The sequence below is a fragment of the Myripristis murdjan genome, chromosome 13 (genome assembly GCF_902150065.1).
Source record: "Myripristis murdjan chromosome 13, fMyrMur1.1, whole genome shotgun sequence".
Taxonomy (NCBI): Eukaryota; Metazoa; Chordata; class Actinopteri; order Holocentriformes; family Holocentridae; genus Myripristis; species Myripristis murdjan.
Genome location: NC_043992.1, coordinates 17698995 through 17713938, shown reverse-complemented (window position 1 = coordinate 17713938; position 14944 = coordinate 17698995). Strand labels below are relative to the sequence as shown.

Sequence of the window (14944 nt, the reverse complement as noted above, 5' to 3'; positions counted from 1 at the left end):
AATTTTAAACTGATCTGAAATGGTATGAATACACTCTTTCATGTTGTCTAGGGATTCCTCATTCAGATAATTCTTGGTAAGAGGCACTTCAATGCCCTGTTGTCGCTTTGGGACCCACGCTGTTCAGGTGCAGTGGACCCTCTCTGGCCTCGTACGTCACTTCCTGTTTGTGTGCGTCTGCGGGGCTGCTGTTCTGTCTGCCTCGGACGGAGGGCCTACACGCTAAGCAGGCGACTCACCACATCCAAGGGATAAAGAGGCTACATTCCGTGTTTTTTCCCCAGCTACTCCGGGTTTGCTTGTAGCGTCAGCTCGGCGGAACACACCCGGTGGTCAGCTTTGAGCTCAGTGGACTTTATTCGCTCTGTGGCTTGCAGACGGCTGAGTGAAGCAGCGCCGCGGCGACAACAGGAGAAGCACGCCGCCGTTGTGTGGGAAGACAACAAGCTCAGCCAGCAGCTAGCTAAGCTGTGTGATCATTGACAGAGTTCAGTACACACAAGCTTCACAGGAGAACCGGCGGAGGATTTCTGTAGCGTACCCCGCGTCTCTTTGAGAAACCCCAGGCGGAAAGGTTTTGTCCCAGGACTCGAGGTAAGAGAAGCCGGGACAATGAGAAAAGACGAGCGCAAGTTGCTAAGTAACATGCTAGCTCGACTGGCTGCTAGCTTGAGGGCTGCCCTGCCTGGACGTGATGCGGTCATGGTCAGTGTCCTGACTCTTGACGCGCCGCTTGGCCAAACTCCCCATTGAGTAATGTTGGAGATGTACTTATTTACATATGATAGCGCCGCTGACGATCTGTCTGGAGCAAAGCGAGTAACATTAGGTGACTCTGCCTCAGTTCATTCACTGAGGAAGAGTGAATCAGCTCAGGTGCCCTTAACAATAGGCAGACTGGACTTGTGGGGTAAGCTTACTGATTTTTCAAACATCCATCAAGCTCGTTAAACATTATGTGTCACTCGTAATGCAGCTAGCTATCACCGGGAGCTATTGATACTCATTGATCTGCTTTTATTCACTCCTCAAAGTTGAATTTTAAGCCTAGCACCTCACCCCATGTCACACTTGCTGTCTTGAAAACATGAAGTTGTGAGACATGGGTGCAGTGATAGTGGCTCTCAGTTATTAACCTCATCAGCCACCACCGAATCAGTTAATTAATCAGTTAATTGTTGACCAGGGCTGCACGATATGGACAAAATTTCATAATTATGTATGTATGCCAAATATCTCGATAGTGATACTATATACAGTATGACTGTGGGTTCATATTTGTGTGAAATTTTAAGTGCAGCAACAGTGAAACTTAAGCAGTTTTACCAAATTGATGTAGAAACTGTAGTTTACCCAAAGCATTTCACTGATCAGAGCAAACCATTTGGTGTCTTAGGCTGCATTAAAATAAATCTTAGAAATTAAAGTTGAACATTTCCCTGCAATGTCTGCTTCAGCATAATGCTTCAGTAATATTTTAAGTAGGGTTGCACAATATTTGCGCATATTTTTTTTTCCACCTAGTTGCAGAGAACATCAAGTCTCTCCTGCAGTGGAACTAACATATTATTATTATGCCTGCTCTTATTGTGAAGGCCCACTGGCAGATGCAGACATAAAATGCAATGCTTTGCAAAATGTACACACTCAACTGGGCAAAATAAGAAAACTACTCCAACTTAGATTATGTAAAACATGCCATTTTTATCTAACATTTTCTTTCAAACAAACTCTAAGATATATCCTACTGAAACAGGCTTGGATGATGCTCTGCTTGAGAAAATCCTGACAACATCCACAACCAGGGCAGATTTGACCTATTTTATCTAAAAGCATGTCGTATTGGCAGAACCCTTCATTTGAGGCCGATACCCATATTTCATTTTGTGATACCAATATTGGGCAATACTAATGTAATTTTGGTATTATTGTGCATCCCTAATTTTAAGTGCAACAAAAATAAAAATTGAGCGTTCTTTAAAAAAACAATGTAATAATGCCAAGGATGTAGAAAATGCAGTTACTCCACAAAATATTTTTTGGTCATAACAGAACAATCATTGTCTTAAGCTACCCCTAACCCTAAATTTGATATCGTCCATATTGTTGCCTTTTGAGATATTAATATCTCAAAGTGTTAATATCTAGATAACAATATCATAATGATATATTATTCTGCCCGAATATTGACCACAAATCAGGTTTGAAGTAGAGGGGAAAGCCTTATCGATTTTTATCTTTGTAAACAAAGCAGTTCAAATAGACTCTATGTTCCTGTGACTGCCATGTAATACTGCGACCCATCACTTTAATTGAAATACTTTGAAATGTTAGTATTACCTATTCGAGGTGACCCCGGTCAACAAAGCTCTGTCAGCTGGAGGAAGCTTTTTTTGATTCCGCAGGGTAGACGTTTTCCTGATAAACTGGATCAATACAAACCACCAGAGGCAGTGACCCCACTCTGTAATTGATTTAATCTGGCACCACCAGGGTATCAGTGCCACATTAATGTCATTATAACAGAGGCATTAGATGTGAGGAAGAGTTGAAGGAGAGGCTGGCGCTACCTGGAGTTTTAGCACCTTGCCTGAGGTCATGGTAGTAATTGTGCTTGTCTTGCTCCTTTGGACCTGATGCCGTAACTGTCAGATATTCAGGGATGAAATGGGGAGAGGAGGAGATAGATTTCATACAGCAGCTTCCCTTTTTGTGCTGTTATATTCCATTTCATCAGAGTGCATCACAAAGCTAGGACTTTCATCAAACACGGTGCCAAGCAGGGTTCCCAGATCATGACCCACAGCCTTGGGCTTGGCGCCCAGACTTGTTTTGAGCAGAACTGGATTCATAGAGACAGTAAAAATGGAAAATCCCATTGTATGCCTTAACCTGAGGATGGAATCAAGACGGTTAAAACTTGGCGCCAAGAGCAATACACTCAAAGTTTCCTTTGTTTTAAGAAATCCGTTTCACCTTCCACATTAACCTCACTTACTTCCTTTATGTCTTTGGAGTTGTTTATTTACAAATTCCCCTGTACATCCAAAAAGGCAAAAGTGTTACATGTGTTACTGTGTCAGTATGTTAACTGGGGAACTCAGGTTTTGTGTATCAGTCGTACAGCTGTGCTTGCTTGTATCTTCTTAAGTCCCTAGAAGTTTCTTTTATTTTTTTTTAACAGCAAAAAGTAACAGTACAGGCCTCATGATCATCCTGCTGCCAAGTTTATGTTTTACGCATTGTGAGAATTAATTATTCTTGCAGTTGCTGTAATGGTTAACTTCCAGTGTCATACATAGAGACATGCTTTGCTGACAGTTGTGTTTATAGCCTTTCTGATATAGTTTTATAACCCTGTTTGTGTCCCTCATGAGATTATATGATAAAACTATTCTAGACAAAGATATGGATAGGTTGTGTTGCATGAAATCGCATGTCATTCATGGCCTATCTTGAATTAACTGTTTTTTTTTTCTTTCTCTAGGTATTGCCTAAACATTGTATCTGAGCCACTTGTCTGACACTTGACCAGTAAGAATAGTTGCACACATCACCCCTGCTTCACTACGGCCCCCACCCCCCCATCCCAAAACCCAGACAGTCCTCTGCCCCAGCATGAACGAAGTCAGTGTTGTGAGAGAGGGATGGCTCCATAAGAGAGGTAAGGCTTGTTGTGTTGGCTGTCCATCATCTGATTCCGCTCCCATACTTTCCATGTGAGATAGTGAATATGTCGTTTTGATTTGCTAAAATTCAACGCATATGGAAATTGCTCAAATCAAAACATACCAGAAACTGGTCAAATGTAAACCCTTAGTCGGCTCACTTGTCATCCCTTGTCAATTTTTCCAGGTGAATACATTAAAACATGGCGCCCTCGTTACTTCATCCTAAAGAGTGACGGTTCCTTCATCGGTTACAAGGAGAAGCCTGAGGTGTCCAGCGATCACAGCCTCCCGCCACTCAACAACTTCTCTGTTGCCGGTCAGTTTAGAAGTTGATGTGAATGTCCAGAAATTGAATTAAAAAGAACTGATCAGCACTCCAATTGAATAGACTAGTGTGTCCAGTGTTTCACACACATGGTAGGTTACAACTGGGTGACCTGCCCAAATGTGTTTTTATCTAATGGTTAACATTTGCATATTATTTATCCTGCCAATAAAATGACACCATTCATTTATCTGGTCTGAGCAAACACACCTTGTTTCCAGTTTGTCTCTGACATGTGGATGGACATGTGTAAACAAATTAAATTGCAGTCCAAATCCCTTTACCACAAATTACAAGTAAAAGCAAAGTGGAAATAAGCAGCTGTTCACCTAAACCCTTTGTTTATCCCATTGCAGAACTACTTCCTCATGAACTACCGCAAGCAGGTTGCAGTTGTGGAAATAGTTCTGCAATAGTATAAGCGTTTGGTGTATAACTCTTAACTTCCACTTTATAACTTTGAAGTAGTAGTGTAGTGTGAACCTAGCTCACACTACACAGTCTTAGTCCTGATTTTCCACTTGCTGACGGATGTTTGAGTACTCAGAGAACAGCCCCGAATCAGAGACAAACTCGCGTTCGCTCAGCACTCACAAATCAGTTCTCAAGTCCTGTGTGTGAATTGTGCAAAGACGCCAGCCGAGAGTTTTGCTGATGTGGTGCCAACATATCACAGATATCTAGCTGGTTAAATATCTGGAGCTGTCAGTGATGAGGTACAGCCAGTGGGCACTACAGCCACGGGGCTCCCCTGCTGTCATCTGCAGGAGCTACCTGAACCCTGTCTTAACATTTCTCTCTCTGGCACACACAGACACACACTCCCTCTTTGTATGGGGGAGCACAATAGTACAGTTTCACACAAGCTTTTCTGTATTTGTAACCTTGTCGTCCTTGCTGGACCACAATACAAGCAGGCAGCTACCTACATTTTCATTGCAAAAATATTTTTTTACCTCCAACTCTCTGCTGAACAGATCATTTGTTGCCGGTGTATGGCAATCTATTCTCTCACCTACTCATTTCCCGTGTTACTTCTTGCGTGTGTTTTCATGACAAAATGTAGCGTGGAGACCGGACAGACTCATCTGGATTCATCCTGGCAAAAGATCTTTCCCCCCGCTTGCCACTCAGTCAAGTGAAAACCACAATGACTTAAAGATTACTGATTCAAGACAGCAAGTTGTGTAGTCTGAACACTACATCAATCTGACAGCTTTGACAGTCATGTAATGTGAACTTTGCGCCATCCTGGAGATGCTTAAAGAAAATCCTGCCATGCCCACAGCCACTCACAGATCCCTCTTTGTGCTATCAATACAATGCAAGGACATGGTAATGCTACATGGAGTACCTGTTCAGTTTTACCAGTTGCACTATTGTTTGTGCACAGAATTTAGCAGCAGGGCAGATCTGAAAATAATCCAATAAATACACTAAACCTATTCGGCCCATCACCACCAGTCTGTATTTATTCTGAAAGACGCTTGGAGACACTTTAGTATTTGTTGACACCTTTTTGAGTTGTGCACACTACTTCCTGATCCAATGTGGACATTTGGCTGACAGCACTCCTGACAGCTTTTATGTTGTGACGGTATTGTCTCTAGGTTGTTGCTCATAGCAGATGTCTCTCCGCCCTGCAGAATGCCAACTGATGAAGACGGAGCGACCCAGGCCCAACACGTTTGTTATCCGCTGCCTACAGTGGACTTCAGTCATCGAGCGTACCTTCCACGTGGACAGCAATGAAGAGAGGTGAGAGAACTGTCGGGTCACGCATTTTAGGGTTTTCTTCCTTAATTTCCATCTCTGAAAATGCTTTAAGGAGTGTTGTTTTTAACTTTAATCTCTGTGCCACCTGTGAATTTTTGAAAGATGCGCGAGTGCATTTTGGCAGTTCTCACAAAGTGTGATGAACATGGTGCTTTGTGCTACTGGACCTGGATATTCGACTATTCAGATATTTGTTTGTTGGATAGGTTTTTAGTTTGCAATTTTGGGATTTAGATATTCATTTTTTTTACTCGTTTTTTACAATGGTGAAATGTCAGGCTATGTAACCTATTTTAACCCCCACTCTTACATTTTTTACAGTGTTGTGTTCTCATCTTACTGCTCTGTGTGCTGTCAGATTCCTTGTCAGCAGTGGGTAAACTCAAACCCAAAAAACACCGCACACATCCGGAATTTTCACCAATGATTGGAGCAAACAGGCCACAATAGGATAAAAAAGCTGTGATCTACACAGTGAATGAGATAGGGAAGTGATCTAGTGAGTAGTACAAGAGGACAGAGAGAGAGGAACAGAGCTGTGTGGTCAAGCGACCTCACAGTGTATTTCAGAGAGGGACCTCTGCATAGTGACTCTGGCAGAGACAGATGGCCAACGTAGATTATGAATGAAGAGAAAGCAGAAGTAGCCAAAACAAACATAAACAAGGTTTTGATTCACAGCAACAAGAAGTTGCTCATCATACAGTCATAACTGTGCACAAAAAATGCAAGCCTTTGAATATTTGCTGTTATTTCCTGCTGAAGCTCTGGTATGCTATTCAGGACAGGGGTAGTGCTATGTTGTGTTTTGAATTTTAAGAGCGATTTGAAGTCACGTCAAATTATAAAGTGCTATTAGTAAGCAAGTTTGTGCTTTACTGAGTGACAACATAAATACAGATGCCACTGTAGGAAGCAACAGCCTGTGGTTGTGACCTCCTTTGCACATGTATTTGGCATTTTATTGTTTTGTTTTGAGTCTAAAGGGCAATTTCCTCAGGATTTTTCCACCTTTTAACAGACCTGCTCCTTTTCACTACAAGCTCACTGCTGATTGTTGCAAACTCAGCCATATTAAAGTTCACACAACAGACCTTCACACTCGATTGTTTTTTAGTGTCAGTTCTAGGATGTAACATATCTGAAACCAATATGAACTGACAGCTAATGTAAGTCAAAAAATTGTGTGCATGCAGTAACAAAAGATGCCGCATCCATTTTGTACTTAGGCATTTTGTGCTTAGTTTTCAACACATTTCTATTACATTGTGCGTCTAGGAGTTTTAACTGTGTCTGAGTTTTGAGTCTCTCCAGCTACCAGTCAAGTTGGCTATTTTGCTTTGTTGTAGTTGGTCCTTCATACTACCGCTAGCTCTGCCAAGTTGCTGTTGGCATCAAATTTGTGACACTTGTGTCAGGTTGAATGACTCATTATTTATTGTCATGGCAGTGGAAAAATTGTGTTTATTGGTCTGGTTTGTGATGATCTTGACATCAAATAGAATTGAGAGTTTCACAATAGTATGTTCAATCTCAAAACACTTGTATGAATCCTCGGTTCTAAAACTTGGGTATTAGAGGATGTGATAACAGAAGGACCTGATGAAAATCATATTGGAGACTAAAATATAGATGGCCTCAAAGTGCCATTTTTCATTACCAGCAGAGAAACACATTGTAGGCTTGTAAGAGTGGGCGGTACCCATGCGCTCCACCTTCAATTCAATGCCAGATTCAAGCATCAGAGTCCATGTTAGACCTGATTATTCCCCCTTAACCCTCACTGTTGTCATGGTGAGTTTTTGTGTCATCAGCTCTGTAAAACCCCAACAGACTAAACTTTGAATGCTGCACAGATTATCCAACAGAGCTACTGCCCTTTTGATTACACCAAAGTCAAAGAAATGTGTTTCTTGTTGTTTACCACAGTCTTATAAATTCACCAACCTCTGTCAGTCAGGATTTTTATACAGTTCAGTTGATTTAGAAATGTCTAAACATGGATAAATAAGATGTTTTCTACTGATTCAGGGAGGAATGGATGCGGGCAATCCAGGCGGTAGCCAATGGCCTGAAGAGCCAGCAGCAGGATGAGGAGCCCATGGAAATCAAATTTGGCTCACCAAGTGACAGCAGCGGCACAGAGGAGATGGAGGTGGCCATGTCCAAGTCCCGCTCCAAAGTGGTCAGTATTTGCACAAACACTGCTTGGCAGGTGGATTGTTTTTCCTGTGATGGTCCAGTTAAACTCACGTTTATTCAGCCAGTTTTTCAAACTTAAAGCCCCAAAGTTTTGTTTGTGATGCAGCCTTTAAGTCAGTATATGGCAATATTGTGGATTTTTTCTTCAGTCCTATGTCTTCTCCTTTGAAGAGATGCATAGCTATTGCTACAGGGATTGGATTGGCTTATTGTGTGCATCTTTTATTGACTAATCACTTGCCATTACTAAGTACATGCACATGACTCAGGGGTCATATAAATTGGAGACCTTCATTCCCTAAATGAATGTGTTTTGTTGACATGTCATATAGAATTAGCCAAGCAGATGGTAACAAAATAGAAACAAGAAGATATTTGATCACATATCAACTATATATACATGTTCCATCTTTCACCATGTCTTCTGTCAGTGCTTAGCAGACTTACACAACACCTACACCAACACTGTGCTTTGATTTAGTCCATAATATGTCACACAGTAATTGGACATCTTTTATCTAATCATTGCATAAAGAGCTGGACGTTTTTGCTAACAGAATAGCCCAATTTCCTCTGTGGTTTTTGTTGGTGTAGTAAACAGGTGGGACACATGACGCTGTGATGGCAGCAGCATCAGACATATAGCCTAATAACTCTGTCTAGAAAGCTACATTCACTCAACCTTACAAGTCCATCTTAGAACCATTTTTACTTGATTTTGAAAGTAGCTTTGTTTGAAATCTGCTCGAATTCAATCTGCTGACTGTTCCAGTTGTGCCCTTAAATATTCTTAGGCTTCAAGGTCTTTACAGAACTAATACACAGAGCCCAACGTACAGCCATTTGGCCCATATGTGACCTCAGTATAAGCCGAGAAACTCTGAAATCAAAATGGGAGGAACTGATGAGGCCATAAATAATTGACCTCTTGAGTTTAGTGCCGTGGTGGGAAAACCCTGGCGATCTGTGCTATTCTGATCAGTCAGAGTTTCCCTGTACTCTGTTTGCCAGAGTCACATGGATTAAACCAAGTAGCCTACCATTTAAAGACTTGATGTCATCAACTGTTATTCTCGCATTTCTTAATATAGTGTAATTAAGAGATTATCACCTTTTCTGTCATCAAATTGCAACATGCAGGTATTAAATCCTTGTGTGCCACAAAAGCCAAGTATGTGTACTTTAGGTCACTGATATGCATTTATCTCTGCCTTCATCCCAACAGACCATGATTGATTTTGACTACCTGAAGCTGCTAGGCAAGGGGACATTCGGTAAAGTGATCCTGGTGAGGGAGAAGGCCACGGGGATGTACTATGCCATGAAAATCCTCCGCAAAGAAGTCATCATTGCCAAAGTTAGTGCTCATCACACTACAATGACATCTCTATACTTTCTTTTGTTTTGGGCTAGTATTGCTATCTGTTGGTCTTTATGTTCATTATTTCATTGTGTGTACGTGTGTGTGTCTGTATCCATTCAGGATGAGGTGGCACACACAGTAACAGAGAGCAGAGTCCTCCAGAATACGAGGCATCCCTTCTTAACGGTGAATTACAAACGGCCACACAGTTGCCTCAGTTGGTACACTCTAAAATTAAGAAGTAACTCCAATAATATAATGAGTTCTCTAATTTTGTGTTGCTTCCTCTGCAGACACTAAAATATGCGTTCCAAACACATGACCGGCTGTGCTTTGTGATGGAGTATGCAAATGGAGGAGAAGTAAGTTTGTTTTGTGTTTGGCCAACAGTCATGTCGATTGTGAGACAAAAATGTTCGGGAAACTGTTCAGTTTAGGCCTGTAACTGTCAAAAATATTTTGTTAATCAAAGCAGTATGTAGCAGTAGATTGGATTCATTCGAAGACAGAAATTCAGTTCAAGAACGTTTTCAAATTACATACCTCAAGTTTGTCTCATTCCCCTGTTTATTTCTCGGTTCCCTTTACAGCTGTTCTTTCATTTGTCCCGGGACCGAGTGTTCACAGAGGACAGGGCACGATTCTATGGCGCAGAGATCGTGTCAGCACTGGAGTACCTACACTCACGCAATGTAGTTTACAGGGATTTAAAGGTAAGGTGTCTTCTCACTCCAAATGTGATAGTATTAATCCACTGTTAAGATTAATTATGCCCAGTCATTCCATGTAAGGCTATAGCAAGGCGTTACATCGGTAGTACATTATTATCAGGGGGCAGTGAATTGATTATGACTGTAACATGCTTGCTTTTTCCCCCTCACTCAGCTGGAGAACCTTATGCTCGACAAAGACGGCCACATAAAGATAACAGACTTTGGCTTGTGTAAAGAGGGCATCACAGACGGTGCCACCATGAAGACGTTCTGTGGAACCCCAGAGTACCTGGCACCAGAGGTAACAACACCATGAGGATGTGGTTTTACAGTGTTTGTAACAAGCCTGGATGAATATAAGATTGACATAAACTTTAGTGTTGGCTTGTCTGAGTTATCAACTTGTGTGATGTGAAAACATTCTGGAGCTATTTAGCTGATTTTATTGAGGCGGGCACTGTGTGAATGCCATAATGAAAATGAGGAAATGGGATTTCAAACAGCATGTTTTGGCTCCTGCTGTCAATTATTCTCTGTAATTGCCAGAGCAATTAGGTTGGAAGGTGAATTATTCGCAGAAAGTATCAACAATCAGTTGAAAATAGGTTATTACCCACATAGCGAGAGTTTCTGAATGGAGCCTTCCACATATTTGTGTTCTGCTTCAAGATGCTTTCTTTCACTATAGGTAAATGTGGATTCACTTGTAGAACAAAAATGAACAAGGATATAAGGAGTCAAACATTTGTTCTAGTAAGGTTTATTCAAAAACTACACAGCTAAAGGAAGAGAGCATCTCTTGCTTAGATCTTGCTTAGAAATTTGCTGCAGAACATTTATGTCCATTTAAAGGTTAGTGAAAAATGTGATGCATATAACATAGCTTACATTGTATACCCGGTCTGGCTTCAAGTCTCATCCTGTATCAACTCTTTGATCTGTTTAGATCTCTTTGGGACTTGGGAATGGTCTTGTAAAATGATCAAATAAGTTACATTATGTTTTCTTGTGGAGGGACGGCAGAGAGCATTCCCTTCACTTTAGTAAAAACTGTTTTGTTTTTTGTCTCTACTGGCAAATTGTGAATGTATAGCCAATCAAGATATATAAAAAATTGTATTCATATATATTTATATTTACATTTATCCATTATATATATATTTATCCAAATAAATAAATTTCAACATTTTAACATATTGTATTTATATAGCATATATATGAAAACATAAATGTGTGGGGACAAAATAATATCACATATTGTATATTTGATGGCAGTAGATAAAGTTTTGTTAGTGTTAGTACTTCAAAAAGGCTGTGTCTGTAAGTTAATTTGAGTGTCTGCTTGTACCGTCGATTCACTTGTCGCTGAACTCTGTCAGGTGCTAGAAGACAACGACTACGGGCGGGCGGTGGACTGGTGGGGTCTGGGTGTGGTCATGTATGAGATGATGTGCGGCCGGCTGCCCTTCTACAACCAGGACCACGAGCGTCTCTTTGAGCTCATCCTCATGGAGGAGATCCGCTTCCCCAAGAACCTGGCCCCCGAAGCCAAGGCCCTTCTGGCTGGCCTGCTCAAGAAGGATCCTAAGCAGAGGTGGGTGATGTGTGATTTAGTGTGTGTGTGTGTGTGTGTGTGTGTGTGTGTGTCTGTGTGTGTGGAGCACAAACACATGGATGAGACAAATGGAATAATAAAATAGCTGAGTAGATTTGGAAATAAATTAAAAAAAAAAAAAAAAACATTGTATCTCACACACCACTACAGTCTCATGTTTCTGAGATAATAAAAACTTTTTGGGAAAGCATTTGTAATTGTGAGTGATCACAACTTTGCTCGTCTGGGATAAGCAACAAATCGTGACCATTTTTGACGAAATTGTTTCCAGAATGGTCCATGTGAAATGAAATTCCATCTTGACCTGATGTCAGTGAGCAGGATGTGTGTTGGTTGGTTTTGCATGTTGAATGTCAATCTAAAGGTTGTTGCCCTCAGGATAACAAGGAAATACATTTATCCAGAACAAATACTCAAACAATAGGTCACAAGAGAACAAGACTCCTCTCTGTAGCACATTTGTAATGACTGTGTTTGTGTAGTTATGTAGAGGAAGCAGTTGTATCTGTTTGTATGTGACATAGAAGGTCAGCTTAGTTGATGATAGTGATTTTGTTCTGTTTTCAGGCTCGGAGGCGGGCCCGACGATGCCAAAGAAGTGATGACTCACAAGTTCTTCACCTCCATCAACTGGCAGGACGTCATTGAAAAAAAGGTGAGGGATGTAGAGAAAAGTGACCGATGGATGAAGGGATAGAGACATGGAGAGGGAGAAATTAAGCACACTATTGTTACGTTCTGACATGGCTATGTTGAATACTCGATTCATTCTTATTGGTCAATGAAGGCATTCTGCTGTGTGTCACGGCCATCTCCAAGGTGCGACTTCATCACCGTACCTGTTTGTTCCAAATTAATATACTTCACCAAGTAAAATCTTGCTGTTGTGTGTTAGCAAGCCAGCTACACACACAGAAAGAAGTTGGCTCAGTGAGCTCCAAAACTGCAGACAGGGAACAGTGGAGCAAGATAATCCAGGCAACAGCAGCAGGCGAGTGCCTCTCCTAGCTAGCTGCCTGCCTGTCCAAGGCAACTTCTTGGCAACCTTGAAATGTAAACAAATCAACTTTGCTCTTACTGCCATCACATTGGTATGTAGACCGCTATTCAAGCCTTTTGTAGTGGGATAATCCACTCCAAGGCGGTTTGTTATTGAAAAACAATGGCCAAGGCGGCAGCAAAGGAGCCTCTGTCAGCCTGTTTTTCCTTACATACCACAGGCTTCATTTCACGTTTCATTTTGCCCCCCACAGCTTATTCCACCATTCAAGCCCCAAGTTACATCAGAGACGGACACACGCTACTTCGATGACGAGTTCACTGCACAGACCATCACAGTAACGCCTCCAGACAAGTGTAAGTACACCGTGTTGGTGAGCCCGCGTACCTTGAATTTTTAATGTCCGATTAGAGTGTTGCGATACCACTATGAGCATTTCTGTCTGTTTTGAACTCCGTTTTTATTTTTTGTCTTTCTGTGTTTACTCCAGATGACAGTTTAGATGCAGAGGACTCAGATCAGCGTACGCATTTCCCTCAGTTCTCCTACTCCGCCAGCATACGGGAATGACTGCTCACTCAAACTCTTGAACAAACAGGCAGGCTAACACACATTCACAATCCCACGCACACATACACACTCGCACTGCTGGGGAATCGGAAAGACACAAACAAAAAAACTGGCACAAGACACATTTTCATTGAGTCTTTAACACACACACACACACACACACACACACACACACCAAACACACACTAGCAGATCGGCGTGAAGACAAGACATGGATCATAGAGCATGATATGAAATCGAGTCGTGGATGACTGACCTCAGCAGGTTTGTGTGGACAGACTGGCAGCTTCGTCGTCACACCAACAGGTTTGGCGTTTAGCCCCGCCTGCAGGATGTCCGCTGCACTACACTGGGCACCACATCAAAGCCTTGACACTTCACCCTTACCAGGTTATGCCAGCAAAGTACCACCTTGCCACCAGCTGAACCCATGCTACACACACATGCACACACATACACACACACACATACACAAACCAACCCATGCATAGACTGCATATGTACAAATCTACTTGATAGAATTTTAAAAAGGTAGAATCAAAATTTAGGAAAACTGAAAAGATTTGGGGGGGAAAAAATATTTTTTTTTCACTGATTGTTACGGTTTTAAATATAAAGCCATATTTCTGCAATTTTTTTTTATTTTTATTTTATTTTTTATTTTTTACAAGTGCTCTTTCTGGAACTTGCTGTTACAAATCAAGTGTGGGACTGCTCCTACAAGTGGGGAGGAAATGGGGAAGAGGGGTCCGAATGATATCGAGGAGGCGGGGAGAAAGTGGTGTAAACCTCAAGGAGGGTTGCCATTTCTGTGTTTGCACTGTGTATGTGTGTATGCGCGCGCGTTCATGTGAATGTCTGAATGTATGCTTGTGTGCTTAGAGGAGTGCAAGAGAATGTATGAACAACGATTTTGAATCTCAACCATCCATTTGTGTCTGTTTATGCATGTTTTTCAACTCTGAACTTTGCTCCAAGTAACGACGAGAGGACACTAACACAGCGCAGTCAGTGGCCTTTTTTCAAAGGGAAGAAGAGTCCGAAAGGAGTACTCAAATTTTTGCTAAGAGCAGCTGTCTTGTGGGGAGCGAAGCATGAGAACAGAAGCTTGACCACAGCACTTAGGCGAGTCAGGCACCCCTTTCCGGAGAGACCAATCACAGCCGTGTCCCACCCCTGGTCCAGTAGTTCTCACTCCCTAGCTGATGTCAGAATATTGTGAAGAGTTAGTCGTCAATCATTTGTTCACGTTTTATTTGTAATATATCAATGTAAGGAGTTTTTATATTTTGAAATTGAGCATTTGAATGTTCCCATATTTAAAGAAATGGTTGAATCATTGGTAAATGTTTGTGATGAGGCAAAAATCTGACTGACTTTGTGGAAGTTGAACACTTTGAATGATTCCACATTTGATCTTTAGGGTCCTTGGTTTGCGTTTCCTCTAATGCTGTACTTCAAGTACTTCAATCCACCCAGTCCTTTGTCTGGAGAACAGAGCAGGGCTGCTAGTGAATCATTGTCTACTCAAGAATGCGTGCTGTAACCCGGCGGTGGACGTGCCACTGAACTGGCAGCCTGCAGGTTTACACTCCAACCAAACACTGCACCAACTGATTGGCACACCTCAAACCGCAGAGGAGGAACGCGTCAGCAGGCGTAGTGCTTGTTGGGGATGAAAACCTGGCACCGTGGTTTAGAGCCACTGC

General features: G+C 41.8%; 1 protein-coding gene across 1 annotated transcript; it reads left to right on the top strand.

The window, feature by feature from the left end:
- Nucleotides 1-121: 121 nt before the first annotated feature.
- Nucleotides 122-13341, top strand: akt2 (v-akt murine thymoma viral oncogene homolog 2). Its single transcript, XM_030066756.1, has 14 exons — nucleotides 122-594; nucleotides 3488-3664; nucleotides 3856-3987; nucleotides 5643-5754; nucleotides 7804-7957; nucleotides 9200-9331; nucleotides 9458-9523; nucleotides 9631-9699; nucleotides 9928-10050; nucleotides 10223-10351; nucleotides 11430-11644; nucleotides 12233-12320; nucleotides 12919-13021; nucleotides 13156-13341. The coding sequence occupies exons 2-14, from the start codon at nucleotides 3619-3621 to the stop codon at nucleotides 13233-13235; spliced, it is 1449 nt and encodes a 482-aa protein (XP_029922616.1). The 5' UTR covers nucleotides 122-594; nucleotides 3488-3618; the 3' UTR covers nucleotides 13236-13341.
- The last annotated feature ends 1603 nt before the right edge of the window (nucleotides 13342-14944 follow it).